Source organism: Girardinichthys multiradiatus, chromosome 20 (genome assembly GCF_021462225.1).
Source record: "Girardinichthys multiradiatus isolate DD_20200921_A chromosome 20, DD_fGirMul_XY1, whole genome shotgun sequence".
Classification (NCBI taxonomy): Eukaryota; Metazoa; Chordata; class Actinopteri; order Cyprinodontiformes; family Goodeidae; genus Girardinichthys; species Girardinichthys multiradiatus.
Genome location: NC_061812.1, coordinates 5,635,507 through 5,654,926, shown reverse-complemented (window position 1 = coordinate 5,654,926; position 19,420 = coordinate 5,635,507). Strand labels below are relative to the sequence as shown.

General features: G+C 38.4%; 1 protein-coding gene across 12 annotated transcripts in view; it reads right to left on the bottom strand.

Moving 5' to 3' along the window:
• Positions 1-19,420, bottom strand: part of ptprt (protein tyrosine phosphatase receptor type T) — a 444,335-nt gene that overhangs the window by 332,482 nt on the left and 92,433 nt on the right. For all 12 annotated transcript variants that reach the window (XM_047347294.1, XM_047347295.1, XM_047347298.1 and 9 more), the window contains exons 3-7: positions 10,606-10,766; positions 9,637-9,747; positions 5,504-5,585; positions 2,927-3,042; positions 372-546 (exon numbers count right to left, since the gene is read on the bottom strand). In XM_047347294.1, the coding sequence (XP_047203250.1) occupies positions 372-546; positions 2,927-3,042; positions 5,504-5,585; positions 9,637-9,747; positions 10,606-10,766 (645 nt within the window). The remainder of the gene's footprint in view (positions 1-371; positions 547-2,926; positions 3,043-5,503; positions 5,586-9,636; positions 9,748-10,605; positions 10,767-19,420) is intronic.

Here is a 19,420-nt window from a genome sequence, read left to right as displayed (position 1 = left end):
ATAGATAAAGTGAGGTATAACTAAGTTTGCATTTTTGGATCTGCTTCACAGTTTGGGTAAAAAAGGGATCAAAAACATCTGGAGGAGCGTTAACAGAGAGGAAGACAGAGAGGGCTCATTGTGGGCTCTCACTTACGGAAATCCTTTCAGTATTCCGACCTCGGCTTCCTCACAGCTCTAATGGGCAGCAGCCACACATGCACACATCAACACAAACAACCAAGGCTTGTTTCACACTTTCAGAAGAAACAGTCCCACTTTACTGCATCCACAATAATGAAGTTTGTGTAATGCTGCTGTTCTTCTACGTTTGAATTCATCCCAACCCCTCCAGTCCCATTTACTGTGAAAAGAAGCACAGGAGAACGTACCTTTAACAATCAGGTCGGCATAGTTAGACACTCCCGATCCGCCATCAGATCGAATGACGCAACGATGGCGGCTGGTGCTGCGCTGCCACGTGTCACCAATGCTCACGGTTGCAGAGAAGCGTCGGTGGTTAACCACCCTGGTCACCATCAGTGCCGTGTCTTTACCGTTCCACTGCTGAAAGGTGGGAAACATTGGAATAGTTAAATTCTCTTAAGTGGTCGTTGGGATATTCAAATAGGCTTGTAAAGGATGCTGCATCTGTACACTATGAAACATTTTCTATCAGCTACTAGGCAAATGCTAAATGTAAACGTGTGATACAAAAGTCTCTTAGTTTTAAAGACTCACTCATAAAAACAGTTAAGCACCTACTTACACACCAAGAAGTGACAGTATAATTGGGCTAACCAGGAATTTGGAGCCTACTCATGTCACAGTGGTTTGAGAAGGCATTTGTTGTGGATGGCACTATAAAAATAAACAGCACTGCATTGAATTGGACCGAAACTGGCATAAGTCCAAACGGTGGAGGAAGTTGAAAGCAGTTTTATGGGTTTACTCCTAAAATTATTTTACGACAAACTATCTGAGCAGCCCTTCAGCCAGAAATGTTTCTAAAATTATGTTCTTACTAGTATTTGGGTAATGTTTATCCGTTGATGAGCTCCAAGTGTTTTAGGTTGAAAGTCCTCCTTACCAACCCCCTAATCTTTATGGGGTTTTTTCCATTAAATCACCATCAGACTCAAGTTGGGACTCTGTCTGTCAGCATTTTGCCCCCCTCCCATGGTTTTACTAAAACAATCTATGAATTTACAGAGTTTCTGCATCATGAATTAAAAACAAAGAGATCATGCATTATGGCTGGAAGGAAACAGAACCAATTTGCTCCCAGGAAGTCAGCCTGAAAACTAAAAGGAAAGCCAGTGCTTGTTTTTCAATGCCATCTCTAGATTAAATCTTTCAACCACAATCTTGACAGACCATTTAGGTAAAGCTGCTTTTTCCCCAACAGACCCTCTGCTGGGAGAGTTAATATTCCTCATTCCAAATGTCATTACTTTACCCTACATTGAAAGCTCCCATGGGTTATGTCTTCTGCTGTATCAACAATGCAAACCTGCACGTGAATCTAAACCGAAATTAATACATTGCCATGACGACACGCAGCATGCTCATGTTGACAAACACACACACAAAAGAGTCACTGGTGCAGAAATGGAATCACTGGTGCAAAGCAGAACAAGATTCAATTTAATCAATCACCAAAATAGATCTTAGAGGCCTGGAGGTTTTCTTCTTTTTCTTTTTTCAATAAAGAAGCCTAAACTCAGATTTATGACTGGCGAAATAAATTAGGAATGTATTTGATTTAAAAAGTATTGTACTGATTTGTAACACACTGTTTGAATTTGGGTCAAGCTAATCCAATTCCCATTTTTTAAAAAGAAAAAAAAAAGGTTTTAGTCTGAAGACTGCTGCGGGATTCAGATTTTAATCAACCTCTACTGGTCTTAATTTAATGCATTTTTTCAAGAAGCAAAAAAATTTGGGTTAAAGGAGGAATTTAAAGAGGCTATGGAGAGAGACTTCCAGTAGGCCTCAAGGAAGTTCTAGAAAAAAATCCGACAGCCCAGAAATGGGAAACAAGGAGCATCTGAAGCAGTGTATGGTTTGGGGGAAAGGACTATAGACGCGGACAGAAATTGTCAGGTCGTGAAAGAAGCACTTTGAGGATCTCTTTAATCTGGTCCCCATGTCCTCCACAGAGCAGGTGGAGCTAGAAGACCAGGGTAGGTTATTTCCCTTAGCATGGCCGAGGTACTTAAAAAGCTCAGAGATTCAGCCTGAGATGCTCAAAGCTCTGGACATAGTAGGGCTGTCATGCCCTACTATGTCCACTATGGGACCCCCCTCCCCACCCCCCAGGCGAAATAGGATTACATGATGATGATTTAATGTAGTTTCATATAAATCTAAGGAGAATAAATTGAACAGCACTGCAGTTCAACTGGATCAGACTGAACTTAAATGGAGCGATAACTGATTCTCAAACTTTTCTCAGCTTTCAACCAACAAAATAACATTAGAAGAGACTGGTGACCATAACAATTGGTTACATTTTCTAGCCTTACCTCAAAGTCAAACAGACAGGAATGTTAAGGAAGCACAGACCACATCAACCAGTTTATTGCCTTGATCTAGTTGGAAGTACAGTTTTTTTCTCTGCTAACATTTATGTCATAAATATTACCATTAATATCAGCGTTATTTAGCCTGATTTCTAAAGATAATTCCAATACTCCACACTTCATCATGTTGAGTAGAGTAGTTGAGAATAATAACATAATAGAACTGTAAGATGGTTAAAACTGGATTATTATTATTGTAGTATACACGATTAAATTGGACTGAATTATATCAATGGACTGAATGATACCTATTTTTCATCTTTCTTTACAGTGCCTAAAATTGCACCACTTTGACATTTCCATCAATCTGCCTCTCCTTTTACACAAATGATTTGAGTACATTTGCTGATAGTAGTACAAACCTGCAGCCAGAGTTTATCATGCTGAGACCACTTCCCTCCAGCAATACACTGAAACGAAGCATTTTGCCCCACGTTCACCTCCACATTCTGCAGCCGCAAGAAATGAGGAGCTTTACCTGCAACATAAAAACACAGTGCACATTATGGGAACAAGTCCATATGTACAAAACAACTAATTGAATGCAATTACACAAATTACACACTCACACAAATCCTATTGGTATGAAACAATTTAAGCTTTAACTAAAATAAATTTAAAAAACAAGTGGATTCAAGCTATTTTATTTAGCTTCTTAAGAAACATGCCTTTGTGAAATTACTATCAGTCTCCATTTTAAATCAAACAGCTTGGTTTGAGTAAAACACTGTGCTATTTTACTTATTTTCATTAGATCCGAATAAGATAGAGGTTTCACATTGGTTTTGTACAGAAAGTGTATCTGCCAAGTATTTTAATGTGGTAGGATGAATTGTTGCCCTGGGTAAACAATGCTCTATCAACACCTTTCTACACATCTGAAACAGTAGCATAGACAATTTGATGTACACCTTAGCCAGGCTGCCAATGATTTTGTAACTGATGAAAACATTTCTTTCAACACTGAGGTCCCTTTAATACTGCACAGAAGCGCTCCTGCAAAAGAATTTACATAAACAGTACTCAAATGTTGCAGCAATGATCCAGTACTAAGATTACTTAACCCTATGTTGCATTTTGCAGAGAGTCTATGTTGCATTTTGCAGGACATACAGAGAGTCTGTATGTCCTGCAAAGACTCGCTCACCTTGGCATGCCGAATGCTTGAAGTGGCCCAATTAATGGCAGTCGGACCTATTTTCTGAATAGTTCCTCTGATAATTATTTGGACACTTGAATGCTCTCGAGAACTGCGTGTAGAGCACTGAACTTTATCTTCAGACTATTACAAAACACCATGCTACTTTAATTCTTCATGGCATGGATGACTGTTGTGGCCATTAGAGTATAATAAAATGCTCAAGAGACCAGTTTAAGATGATTTGCGCTGATGTGACAAAGTGCATTACGCTGCTGGAAGTAGCCGTCAGAAGATGAGTAGACTGTCGCCATAAAGACATGATTAGCAACAATTTATCCTGTGCTCAATTGGTGCTAAAGGTGTTTAAGTATGCCAAGAAAATATCCAACACACCACCTCCACCATAATGGACCCTTGATACAAGACTTACAGGACCAAACAATATTTTTTCAATCTGTAACCAGTTTTAGTAACCTTGTGTGAACTGTAACCTCAGTTTCCTGTTACCTGTTTTGTAGGAGTCACACCCAGTATGGTCTTCTGCTGCTTCAAGTTTGACAAATTGTGTGTTTAGAGATGATATTCAACATACTTTGGCTTTCAATAACAAGGCATCTTGATTCACACAACTGTAGGTCCTCTTCACCAGTTCTAGAGGCCCAAATGCACTGGGTTGCTGTTATGTTAGTCGATGACTCACTATTTGGGTGAACAGGTGTCCATAAAGTGACCAGAAGGTCTAAAACACATTTATAATGCCAAAATACGACAGCTTTACATTGTAATCAGAACTGAGGCATGGCTATAAGACAGATGAGTGGTCTGTCAGTGGGACAGGCAGCCTGACATTATGGTGACTTTGGTTTGTCGTTGAGAGCAGCCTGTGACTGGTTAAATTCATTTTACTTTCTGTAGAAGTAGATAAACCCAACGGAGTATAGAGCCATCCTTCATTTAATAATGATAATTTGCTTTGGCAGTAATGACAAGGACTTACACATGAAGGTTGGTTTTTAAAAGCTTTTATAATCCATCTATTTCATCCATGATGTTTCATTATCTTGTTCTTTTTTGGTTTTCTTGTAGAGGATTTTCTTTGGAACAAGTGACCTGTTGGTCAATTGAGCAACATAATTCAGATACTTTAGGGCAGATGAAACTTTCCCTTTTAAAAACAACACTATCGTTTTATAATTTTTGTATAAATAAACGAACAACTTTAAGCAGTCAGGGAAAAGCAAGTAGGTGATTTTTACAGTACCGAGTTTTGTGGAGCAAAGTATTTCTGTCAGATTTGAGTGATGAAGACCCTGAGTTTAGACCTTCCTCTGGTTCTCTGCAATCTGTCTGCAACTGCAATTTTTACCGTATGTGTTTGTGTTCCTGTCTTGGCATCACAGTGAGAACCATTTTCCCGATTTCACCATCAAATTGAGGACCGTTTGTACTAAAGTGAGGACATTTTGCTGGTCCTCATGACCTATTTTGATAACGGTTAGGTTTAGGACTAAGGTGTGAATTGAGTTTAGGTTAAGGTTAGGGTTAGGTAAGCACTGGTAATGGTTAGGTTTAGGGTTATTGTCAGGGTTAGGGCATAGAAAGGGTTGAAAATGACTGAAAATCAATGGAAGTCAACACATGGTCCTCACTACATACAGCAAAACAAGAGAGAGAGTGTGTGTGTGTGTGTGTGTGTGTGTGTGTGTGTGTGTTGTGGGGAGTGTAGGACAGCTATAAAGCAGATGATGCTCAGCAGGACTACGGTTTTGCAGGGTCAAACCCAGTCTCTCTCACTTACGGCAAGGATGAGCCAGAACTCGTATGTCATCAATGGCGATGAAACCTGGATGGCCTTGGACTGAAACCGCCTCAAATATTACCTGAGAATCAAAATACAAAAGGGAGATGGAGAAGGAAAAAAACATAAATGAAAGAATCCAGACATTAAAACTTTCTCTTTGTCACAGACTGCTGCATCTTGACACCACAGTGAAGAAGCTCATATGGGAAGCCCAGGGGAATTATCCTCCAAAGTCAGCAACTATTCCTGTTTTCACTTCATCAATTCTGTCTCTATCCTTATGCCAACCACATATGCTGTCACTTCTCTGCTCTTTTATTCTCATTTTCCTATCATCCATCTTCCATTACTCATTGCACCCCTGCAATTCCCTCATTTTGTTTTTCCTTTCTGTAGCTGCCGCTTTGTGTTGTTCTTGATTTCTTTACCCCTTTTAGCCAAACCTCATATTCTTAAAAAAAAAAAGACCTGAACACAGACTCTGATGGTGACATGAAGTCAGCCGGGTGACTAAGAGGTCCTGCACTCCTGACCCACCCATATGAACATGAATATACTCTCAAACCACACATTTAAATGTGCACATATTTCTGTGGAGTCAGGATCCTCAATTGTATAAAGCTTCACTCACTCTGAATACTAAGAATATTTTTTTTCAGCAAACAAATTTCACATTCCACAAAATGCTTGTTGACTATGCAAAAGACAAATATTTCTTGTCCAAAAAACTCTGCTTGATTCCTTTTAAAATTAAAAGCTTGAATTTCACCTTAGTGCAGTTCCGTAGTGATGACAATCATTTGTTTCTGCACTCTTCTCCTAAGATTACACTGCAATATCTCAATTAGACTGACCTCGTCACTTCGCATGGGCAGTTACACCACCGTCGTTCTTATGTTTACCAGGCATTGATCATTGTACTACAGATGACTGTTTTTGGGTCAAGCTTCAGGAGTTTATGTACAATCATTTAGTTACCCAGATCCTGTAACCAGCCCATTTCATTAGCTTACCTCTACTGTGTTTGACATCTTGTAAGCGGTGGTCAAGTTGATATGCTCCGATTGGTTTAGTCCAACCATATATTGTGCATAATATCCAAATACCTCTACCTTGGCATCATTTGACATTAGTCCAGAGGTCTTGTGGTTTATTAAGAAGCAAACCTATGCCCGGTCATATTATTTTTTTAGAAACAGCTTTCTCGTGGGAACCAATCCAAACAAGCCATACTTGTTCAAGGCCCGTAGAGTCTGAGATAGAGCTCTTTTTGCAGTTTTGCAGCTTACTTAAATGTGTTTTCCTTAAATGAGTTTTCCCTGGTGGAAAAAATCTTTTCCATTAAGGAATGATTGAATTTAAGTAGTTTGTAAAAAGCATTTTAGCCCTTTCCAGAATGATGGGAAGAATCTGTTGCTTTTTAAAGGCTTTTGCCCTGCAGATCTGCCGCTGCATTGTGTTAAAAACAGAAAGGGTGGAAATGAAATCTATTTTTACTATAACTGTTACACAATTGCTGGTCAATGGGTTGTTAAGATAAGTTCACCTCGGATTTTTAATTATCTTCATAGTAATGGTAGATCTAACCTGAGGGAACATTTGCTCTATTTTACATAATCTAGAGAACATTCAGGTGGACCAATTAAATACACCCAATGTCCTACAAAACTCAAATAATAAAATTTATTCATGCCTTTGTAGCTGCTCCCTCTGACTTGTGCAGTAATATCCCTTTTGTTATGAGAACTGTCAAGTTTAGAAACTGACAAATCATTCAAAGATTCACTTTACTGCTTCATTTGGATTAAACATGACAACGTTTAGTGTGTTCTATATATTTTAATTCATTTCACCTTTGTATAGTTTAACATTTTTTATGGATAGTGATGTTTTCACCAAAATTTTGTATAAACTCATTGTGTACCACTTTGCTGCACTTTTTCTGCAAAGGTTGAACTTTTAACCGATAATCGTTTTAGAAAGAGACAGCATCATCTCTTCCTGGGAGGTCACAAATAATTAGGGAGATATACAGAGATTCAGAGATATACAGAAGCCTTTATTTCACTTTAGTTAATATAAAGCCTTGTATCTATGGTGCTTTCATCCACCGTGCAACACTCAGGTCATTACCTAAAGCAAAGGTACTGCACTGTTTCTTTACTGAAAGCACAGAGCTGTATAGTGCTGCACCTTTAATAGACCAATAAACAAAGAGACCCACATCAAGACTCAAGGTCATTAAATGAACACTTCAGTTACAGTACTCACAGCAGTATAATGGTTAGTTATACAGGTCCTTCTCAAAATATTAGCATATTGTGATAAAGTTCATTATTTTCCATAATGTCATGATGAAAATTTAACATTCATAAATTTTAGATTCATTGCACACTAACTGAAATATTTCAGGTCTTTTATTGTCTTAATACGAATGATTTTGGCATACAGCTCATGAAAACCCAAAATTCCTATCTCACAAAATTAGCATATCATTAAAAGGGTCTCTAAACGAGCTATGAACCTAATCATCTGAATCAACGAGTTAACTCTAAACACCTGCAAAAGATTCCTGAGGCCTTTAAAACTCCCAGCCAGGTTCATCACTCAAAACCCCAATCATGGGTAAGACTGCCGACCTGACTGCTGTCCAGAAGGCCACTATTGACACCCTCAAGCAAGAGGGTAAGACACAGAAAGAAATTTCTGAACGAATAGGCTGTTCCCAGAGTGCTGTATCAAGGCACCTCAGTGGGAAGTCTGTGGGAAGGAAAAAGTGTGGCAGACAACGCTGCACAACGAGAAGAGGTAACCGGACCCTGAGGAAGATTGTGGAGAAGGGCCGATTCCAGACCTTGGGGGACCTGCGGAAGCAGTGGACTGAGTCTGTAGTAGAAACATCCAGAGCCACCATGCACAGGCGTGTGCAGGAAATGGGCTACAGGTGCCGCATTCCCCAGGTCAAGCCACTTTTGAACCAGAAACAGCGGCAGAAGCGCCTGACCTGGGCTACAGAGAAGCAGCACTGGACTGTTGCTCAGTGGTCCAAAGTACTTTTTTTGGATGAAAGCAAATTCTGCATGTCATTCGGAAATCAAGGTGCCAGAGTCGGGAGGAAGACTGGGGAGAAGGAAATGCCAAAATGCCAGAAGTCCAGTGTCAAGTACCCACAGTCAGTGATGGTCTGGGTTGCCGTGTCAGCTGCTGGTGTTGGTCCACTGTGTTTTATCAAGGGCAGGGTCAATGCAGCTAGCTATCAGGAGATTTTGGAGCACTTCATGCTTCCATCTGCTGAAAAGCTTTATGGAGATGAAGATTTCATTTTTCAGCACGACCTGGCACCTGCTCACAGTGCCAAAACCACTGGTAAATGGTTTACTGACCATGGTATCACTGTGCTCAATTGGCCTGCCAACTCTCCTGACCTGAACCCCATAGAGAATCTGTGGGATATTGTGAAGAGAACGTTGAGAGACTCAAGACCCAACACTCTGGATGAGCTAAAGGCCGCTATCGAAGCATCCTGGGCCTCCATAAGACCTCAGCAGTGCCACAGGCTGATTGCCTCCATGCCACGCCGCATTGAAGCAGTCATTTCTGCAAAAGGATTCCCGACCAAGTATTGAGTGCATAACTGTACATGATTATTTGAAGGTTGACGTTTTTTGTATTAAAAACACTTTTCTTTTATTGGTCGGATGAAATATGCAAATTTTATGAGATAGGAATTTTGGGTTTTCATGAGCTGTATGCCACAATCATCCATATTAAGACAATAAAAGACCTGAAATATTTCAGTTAGTGTGCAATGAATCTAAAATATATGAATGTTAAATTTTCATCATAACATTATGGAAAATAATGAACTTTATCACAAATTGCTAATTTTTTTAGAAGGACCTGTAGGTAGTGACTACTTTTGGTAGTTAAAATATATTTTATTACTTATATGTGTCACCTTAGTACCCAGACTAAGAGACAAGCTGTGAAAAATATAGAAATATCTATAAATACTCATACAAATCTATCTCTAACTCTATTATATTATAAAGTCATACTGTAGTCCTGCAGCCTCCATATGTTTACATGAATATTACTATAAACAAAAAGCATGGGTATATGTTGAGTACCTGATAGGAGTTGGGCCAGAATGTAGAAATGGCCAGTTCAGCCTTCACCCAGCCTTCAGTGACAGTATCGGAGGCATTCCAAACTGGGTTACCTTGAGCACCTCCATTTACCTGCAGACAGGCAGCAAAGGGAGAAGACAATAGAAAGATATATATTTAATCAAAAGAGCTGAGTTCAGGGTACCTGCAATGTATAAATGATCAACAGAAGATCACAAAAGATCTTTTTTCTCTGTCTTTTTACTAATGCATAAAACATTCATTGTTGCAGCCGCTGCTGTTTAATAGCAGAGGCTCTTGTCAATGTGATCAATAGTTTTAGCAGTAACGCAAATTGTCGGTTCATCACAAAAAATCTTTATTAGTCCAAAAGTTTACAATAAGAATAGAAGAAGAATAGAAATTTCCTTTATTGTCCCTCAGTGGGGAAATGCAGGTGTGTCAAACTGGCAAATGGAAGTATATAGGTTCACACATATCACTAAAAAAGCATGAAAAAGTCACTAAAAAAAAGACTTTCAAAAATTAGAATGAAAAGCAGGAATAAAAATTAGAATAGACTGTATAGAAAAGGAAAAAACCCAAATGACAAAAGAGAAATACTGTGCAGTTACCAAAATGGCATACTCAAATTAAATTAGTGTGCAACAAAGTCATATGACTGGAAACCCAAAAACAGCTTCTCATCTATCAAAGTGACTTTTCTCCCAATTCTGACCAAGAACAGAGCCATGAAGAAAGAGTGGGGAAAAAAAACTTCTTTCAACAATCCAAAAACTATTTCATGATAATTTGTGTATGTTCCAGAAAGGTCACACAAAGGGTAAAAGTGATACAAGGCTCCTTAGATCCTCCCTCCAGAGATAGCAGATATCTGTTTACCTGGTCTGTCTTTGAGTCGGTTAAACCGTCAATCCTTCTCTGCCAGTCATCCACTATTACACACATCTTCATTTTACTGCTACATACCTTGATGTAGACGTTTAAAGTGCCTGGACTTGCTCCGTCCCGACTAGACATAGAGTACAGGAAGTCGATGCAGTGGGTGTCGTTCTCCTTCAGGGTAGGCATGTACAGGTGAGCCTTCTGTCCAGATGCACGACCCGATGCATTCACTACCATAAATGAACCTGCACACATGCAAAAAAGGAAAAAGAATCACACATGCAGTAAACCTGACATCACATGACATTATTTTCAACCACGGTGTTTAATAAAATTCTGTTTTACCAAAATATTTTGACTTCAACTCATATATATTATAAAAACAGGCATCAGCTACCATATGTTCCAAAAACCTAATGAACTTGCAAGGTATCAGTTCAAGTGTATCTAAAGGTGTTCCCCACAGTTTAGTCTTGAGACCAGTTCTATTTATTTTATACATTAATCAGTGATGGAACTGATTAGAAACTCATCTTTCTTTCATAAGAGGTCCAGCAAGAGGAAAATGGTAAATGGACTGAACTTATATAGCGCTTTTCCAGTCATACAGACCACTCAAAGCGCTTTACACTAGAGCCACATTTACCCAATTGCACTCACTAACGCTCACACATACATACACCGTTATGCAGATCGGTAGGCAACTTGAGGTTAAGTGCCTTGCCCAGGGGCACATCGACAGAAAGATGGATTCTTCATAAAATGAAGAACATTATGGAGAACCCTGAGCATCCTCTTCATCAGACTGTCCTACAACAACAGAGTGTCTTCAGTCAGAGGCTTCTTCAGATCTGCTGTAAGACGGAGCGCTACAGGTGATCCTTCCTGCCCAGAGCCATCAGCATCTACAACGGCTCTTTGAGGAAACCCTCATAATGAGCTACAACAACATTTAATTTTCCTTTGGGATTAATAAAGTATTTTTGAATTTAATTGAAATTGAATTGACATATGGCAGGAGGAAGTTGGAATCAAATCCACAACCTTCTGATTGCAAGACGACTACTCTTCCTACTGAGCCACAGTCGCCTGAAAATGAAAGTCTAAAACTAAACTTAAGGGTAACGCACATCAGCAATGACGTGCAACATAAAATATGCCCCTATTACTGTCAGTCAAACAACCCACAGCAGCTGTGTTTGGTCGCCATGTAACGCTCCAAGGCGCACTCCCCAGCGATCCTTTTAACACCTGTTGTATTCGCATTGACACTTCTAAAAAATCATCCAAGGCTAGAGTTTAATAATCTGAATTGTCTTGGCCCTTTAACACTTATGAGTCTGATGAGTGTTAAAGGCGACAACTGAAACGTTAATTGACAAGATCCACCACAGCATGCCCAATGTGTGTCACACTTATTGTTGGTCTTTAATGTACAGCACATTGCACCTGAATTTTGAAGTATTCTGTTTGCACGGTTTTTATGTCTCCCCAATTATAAATGTCCAAACCATAGGAAACTGTTTTTAATGACAATATAAATTTAGTCACATTAGCCAAATGTGAATAATCACCAAGGAAAAGGCAAAAGAAAATAACATAATAAAACTCTGAAGTTAGATATTGGATCTGATTACTTAACTGCATGACAGTGTTTCACAAGGATGAGTCCTTCTAGTTATTTTGTAGAGTTGATCATGATCCAAACACTTACTTTTTTTATGCTTTTAATATTGTGATATTGTGGTCAGGATCTACACCTAAATACGCTCTATGCATTTTAGTGGTTTTTAATGGTACTTGAAGTGGTTCATAATCAGTACTGAATGATATATAACTGAAACTCTTTACGTCCTTGAAAATATGATGTCGAGAATAATGGAAAGACTTCGGCACAAAGACATCCAGTGATGTCAAAATGTGTTTAAAATGTGGTTGAGGTTGATTAAATAGGCTAGCCATGCCTGAATTCTAAGATCTTTGTTTAGGTACAACTTGGATTGGATCTATGGGCTAAAAACATTCAGTTTTAGACATATTTTTGCAAAGGGGGGTGACAAGATTTGGCCATTTAGCCATAGATAAGATGCCCTTGGGCATTCAGGGTTTAGAACGTGAAGCGTCTATTTGTCACCAGTCTTTAGGTTTCTGGTTTTCAGTGAGTATCTCAGTATAAAAAATGAAATTGCTCAAATGTTCTATTTTCTTTGGCATTTAGAGCAATCTTACTCTGAGGCCAAATCAAGCAATGCTGTTGCTTTTTTATGTTTCTTCTGAATTAATTTACTGTTTGCTACCCTCAAGGTACCCTTTGCATCAAAACCATTATGCTAAATGGTCTTTTTAAATAAACCTGACTTGATTGTGGTGTCTTACTTTATAATCAAGCTCATAATTCCTACATGCACAGGGTACTTTATACTTCACAGAGAGAGTCATTGATTTCTTCAGGACATTAAGTGCATCCTCCCTGGATAAATAATGTCCCACAAACTATTAATTACTAAGTACTGTGAGCTGGAAAATGGCTGGCAAGTTTTGTATGGCATAAACCAGATGCTTGATGCAGCAAAAAAGCTAAACTCTTAAAGCTCTTTAAATCACCAAAATGGTATATCAATGCCCTAATGTATCCACACCCAGAGGGTTGCAAACCAAGCCGTAAACCAGATTTTCTTTGTCAGCTTATGGTTTAAGTGTGTTTTAGTCGGTGCTTTACAGCTGAGGATGGAGCTTTTATGGGTCGACCAGCTCCATTTGGCTAACTGCCATCAGCTTCACTAAGAATTAGAAGTGTCAGGGAGCGTCTCTGGAAAAAGGAAACAACACATCACATCCTAAATAAAGCAGGTGTGACTGATGAAATGAATAGTTACCAAATGTGCACGTTTATCTTTTTGTCCTCTGATGGCTTCTGAAGGGTATTTTACAAAAAAATATATAATTTATGGAGACAGAAATTGCCATTGAAGAACTCTGACAAGACGTAACCATGATATTTTGTTTTAGGTTTGAAATATGTGCTTCAGTGAAGTGTTCAGAATTGCATGAGAAGTATGTCCCAGTATGAATGTAATTAATTAAAGTCCCAAATTTAACCCTATGGGAATGTAGGACTTATCCTAATTAACGTATCCTACTTTTTTATAACAAATTCAACATTTGAACAGTTTGCGTAGCTGAGGAAGAAATGATTGCACTATGTAAAACCTGTACTTTAATATAAATTACACCATGGGTGTACTACAATAACCCTGTATTTTTTAACCAGATCATGTCCCAGGCACTGTGGTTTGAATAACACATTTTTTAAATATCTGTGACATTTGACACTCAGAGTAAATTTAAAACATATTTCTGGAGGAGCACAAACATTATAATGTATGCATAACCAACCACGTAGATAAAGGCGTATGGAACAGCATAATAAACATAGGAAAGTGGCACTATAGACATTAAAAACACAAACAGAGAGTGTGAGAAGGCATCTCACAGAAATAAATTATCACAACGGCCCATTTCTACGCAATACAATAACACAAGATGCTTTCATTCACTAACACACTGTCTAGCAAGCATTAACAGAAACAGAATAAACTCACAACTGTCATTTCTCACATTGTTTCCCTGCTATGAGGTTAGAGAGAAAAAAATCTGTTAACGTGAGAAAAACCAATGAATCTGTCTACCGTATCAAACACACACACAGACACACTTCCAGACTTCCACCTACAGCAGAATAAGTGGGTCAGCTCAGAGCAACAAACATTCCAGCACACATTGCCACTCGAGACCAACTGTTTTCACAGAAACTGTGGAGAGTCTGAGATTTCACTTTTACTTTTTCAAAGACATCGACAACAAAGTGAACCAGAAGCCTCTGCTGTGAATTTCAGTTACTGAAATAACTTTAAACATACTCTTATGTTTTTTTGTTTATCTCTCACCTGCTGTTTGGTTTGGTTTAGGCAGCCAAACAACTCCGCTATGGTCAGTTATTAGATTGTGATATCGCAGAATGCGGAGGCAATGTAGACTTTATCTTAGGGGGCTATCCTCTGTCAGTGGTTCTGATGTGTTGCATACAGGGGTTGGAATAATAAAGGAGGAGAAATAGTACCAAAATCTTTTACTGTTGCTGCAGTAGTCCCCTGCACATACATGAATTTTGAGTGTATGCTTGCTGTGTGTGCATATTGGTAGGGGTAGGTTGGGGTGCCTGGGACTGTGCAATGTGGTACAATCCCTTCAGTTTAGTTTACAGAGCTGTACTTTTACATTGTCTTTATCTTCTTAAATGGGCACCGTTTCTGGAGCGCACCAGAATCTCCTTGTGTACACTGTGTTTGGAATGACAGTGAAGGAATCTTCACTATATCTTAGGTTATACCAATTTGACCAGAAGAAGTGCTCAAATTTACCCAAATATTTTTAGGCAGTATGCATATTTATTAGCCTGTTTGTATAATTTAGAATCTGTGGATTAAAAAAACAATCTCCAAAAACGAAAATCTAAAACATGCACCCAGCTCTTGCTTTTAAGACACGCTGCAAATATATGATGTGCCATTGACGCCCCTTGAATAAAAACAGAATGAATTCCAAATACACAATCAAAAGCAGAACATTAATATAACATTCACGCCAAGGATGAGTAGATGTAAAAATGTGATTCAACTGCAAAATAAAGACACCATTTTGAAATGAGGCATCCTCTTTCAACCGTGACAATAACTGACTTATTCAGGCATAAAAGGCTCCTAAAACAAGGGATGAACGTGTTTTTTTATCAACACACAGACAGCATAAGGACACACTTTTAGGTTCTTTGTTACAAGCAACCTGTTACAGAGAAACAAAACAGACAGAAAACAGGATTTTAGCTCCAACAAGGTGATTCCCAAAGAACTTTCAGCCAAAGATGTTGGCTAGATTAGACAATCAATCTCAATTTCATTCTGGTTTGTTTTTTTAAATAGCAACAATTCCCAACAAATATTATAAGATTATTTTTTTACTGAGCTGGTCTTTTAAGGCTTAATACTTCTCCTAAGGTTTGCAGGAAAGTCACAGCCATTTTGCACATTCATCTGAGAGATACAAAGTAAACTTCTGCAGCCATATATAAGTGTTGATATTGTTCAGTTAACAGTAATGCACACTGCAAGAGTTCCTGCACTGGATTCCTGTCTATATCTTGGGAGAATGTGTGAGGGAGGGCTTGTATTCTTTTATAAGAGCTGAAAAGCCATTATATAGGGTAGGCATAGGACTGGCGTAGGAGGCCAGTTTAAAGAAAAACTAAACAAACAAAGGAAATGATGCTGTCTAAGGGTCTTTGGGAATAAATGTTCTATACCTTGGCACAATCTTCCCACTTGAGATCATATAGGATGTGTTATTTTTAAATAGTTTCCAGTCAGTTTTTAACTGGAGTTGAGGAGAATTCCACATGGGCCAGAAGACCTTTTCTTCATCTCCAGATCAACATCTCTAAATGAAAAACAAAATAAGTCACAACAAACTTGTAAGAACCAAAGTTTTATGTATGAGTTCATAATAATCCTAAAAGCAGTCTTGAAGTCCACATGCCTTTGTGCCATCTGTTTTGGTATAAAATTGGTTTTTGTGCCCTTTTAAAATCAATGTTACCAAAGTCTTTCCCATTATCCGAAAACAGAACTTACTTTGACTGAGCCAGAGAAGGAAAGTAAACGTGAAGAAAAGCAGAAAGGATTAAAAAGCCTCAGCTGTTGGACAGACATGACTTCTTTCTTTCTGGATGAAGAACTACACCATTGCTGGGTAAAATGACTCATCTTCCTCATTATCACCGTCACATAATTCATGCCAGAGGGAATCACTTGACCCCAACACAAATATCTCATTGGCCCTCGGTCCATTTAGTAAACCCGATTCCCCCCTGAGGTGTCACATATGCAGTTCTGCAACCCCATATGTTCTATGTCCTGAATGGGTAATGGCCCTGCAGGATCATCATCATCAGCAGACGCAGATAGCAAAGCTGTGCTGTATATATCATTGCATGCAGGTAAAAAAGCACAAACTCACTCTCAGCCTCACTAACTAGTTTGAATGTTACTTGTATGCTCAGTCATATTTAAGGTAATTCTCACCCCGGTTAAATTCAAGATTTTATCATCTCCATGGTTTTACTTTGCAAAACTTCTGATCTTTTATCATTATGCAGCTCACTGCACAAACATTGACACCCCTAGTAAATCTGTGTAAAAAGTGCGCCTTGTTGTAATCTCTCAATAAAAAAACTTACAATAAAAAAAGTCTGACCTTTACTTTTTTATTGAGTGGGGAAAAATCCCACATTAACAAATGTTTGTTTTTTACATCAGTGCCGAGGAAACAAATACTGGCACTGTGTCATTGATGCATTGTAATGATTTAGAGTTGGCCATGAAAGAAGATTGATTTAGCAACTATTTCTTTTTTTGGTCATATGTTTTACACCGTTATCCTCCTGAAAGATCCAATAATGACCCACGTTTAGATTTTTATTTTAAATATCACTGTGTTTCAAAGTGTTTCGATTCCAGGTGCTCTAGCAAGGTTCCCAGTTTCTTTGAAATAAAAACAAGGCCCCTCCATCATAGATGCTCCACCATACTCTACAGTGTACACAACGTGCTTTTCCACATATTCATCCTTAAAACCCAGACCACCCAGACCGTCCTTGTTACCTAAAAGCACAATTACAGCCTCAAAGCACACAGTTCCAGGTAAAGTTCCAGTAGAATTGAAGAAACTTCAAATTTTTTAATTCGTTATAGAAGGACAGAAAGGCTTGTTCCATCACTCCTAATATACAGGTTGGCATAAATGTGGTGTTTAAAGGTTGTTGTGGGAACTTGGTGGATCGAAGATGCTACTCTTTGCTGCAGTTCACCAATAATTTTTTTTTCCATTTCTGACCCTGCCTTCTTTGTCTCACTTCCAGTTGTTTTATCTTTTGTAATAACAGCTCTCACTGTAGATACAGGCAAGTTTAGGTAATTCTTTATATAGCCTTTTCCTGACCTCTGAACACCAAAACACATCTGCCTTACCTGAATGTCATGTTCTTTTGTCTTTTCTAGTTTGAAGAGCAATGTTGATTTTAATGCCAAGAGACGAGAAAATATGATTTACTAAATGAAAGTCCCTTGACACTCCCTATCACTACAAAATAAAGTCTGAAGCTGTGCAGCTAATCCTGCTTTGCTGCAACAACCTCTGATTGGTTTCAGTTTGTTACAAAATTCAGGAATTAAATTAGAGACACAAAGAGAAACTAAGCATGAGAAATGTATGTTCATAAAATAAGAGAATAAAGAAAATACCAAAATGAAGGTTTATTTTTTGTTTCTTCTATACAACGTTTAGAGAGAGTCCAGCAACAGGCATTTGAAATGCTAGCAAGACCAGATAATATTCTTCAAAAAATGTTTAATGTAAAGCAAACTTAACATGGTAAAACTTGGTCAAAAAACTGTGTTGCTTCCAGCATTACTGATTTCTCAACTGCCTTATGCATGTACAAAAAAATATGTATGGATTCACAGCATGCAGCATGCTGTGAATACCAAAATGAGCATTAGAAACTCTTAATATCTCTTTACTCAATGCTTTTAACATAACAGTATTTCTAAATTTAAATAAAATTCTAATTTCAACAATGAAAAATTTATTTTTGTTACATTTTTAACCTTTTTACTAATATCAATGAACTAGCCACTAATTGGCTCTTAGAAAAGTAATTCAATTCAGTTTATTTATATAGCACCAATTCACAACACATGTCGTCTCAAGGCACTTCACAACAGTCAGGTACATACATTCCAATTAATCCTAACCATTGAACAGTGCAGTCAGATTCAGTTATTTATTCAAATTGGATAAAAAGTTGTTCTATCTAAGGAAACCCAGCAGATTGCATCCAGTCTGTGACTTGCAGCATTCACTCCTCCCGGATGAGCATGTAGAGACAGTGGACAGTCACTGGTGTTGACTTTGCAGCAATCCCTCATACTGAGCATGCATGTAGCGACAGTGGAGAGGAAAAACTCCCTTTTAACAGGAAGAAACCTCCAGCATAACCAGGCTCAGTGTGAGCGGCCATCTGCCACAACCGACTGGGGGTTTGAGAGAACAGAGCAGAGACACACAAATAATACAGAAGCACTGATCCAGGAGTACTTTCTATTGGAAGGAAAAGTAAATGTTAATGGATGTAGCTCCTTTAGTCGTTTCACCTAGAAAGAAAGAACAGATAAACTTTGAGCCAGTAAAATCATATATTTACTGAAACATAATTATGGAAAATGTATTTAAAAACCCAAATGAAAACCCTTACAGACCAAGGTACATTTAATTGGTGCTACATTTGTATTTTAGTTCCAACATTACCATGTTTTTTCATTAAATGTAATCCTTATAGCTCTTCTCTTATGGCACTGCTCCCTGGCTCCAAGCTCCATCTCTTAGCCTTGCAGTAATCTGATAAGTCGGTAATTGAAATGCCATTAATGGGGCAATGGACTAAACCATGAATGCAAACAACTCATTCATCTGTCTAAGGTTGAGTGCGTGCTTCCATTCTCTCATCCTCTTTCCCCTTCATCCCAATGTGTCCTTCTGTTAAAATCCATTTACAATCCATCATTCTTACTCTCCATTGTCCTCTTTGTTCCTCTTTTTAGCATTCTCTCCTTCAGGTTGCCTATTTCTCTCCACCACCAGTGGCTTGTAAACACACCTCAGCATTATAGTGAAATCTACTCCCAATAAGAGCCAAAAGAAAAAGCTTTTAAAGCATCAAAACCTAATTCATTTACTCATATTACAGCAAATGGAACAGGCGGTGTGTCTGAGTGAGAGCGTGTGA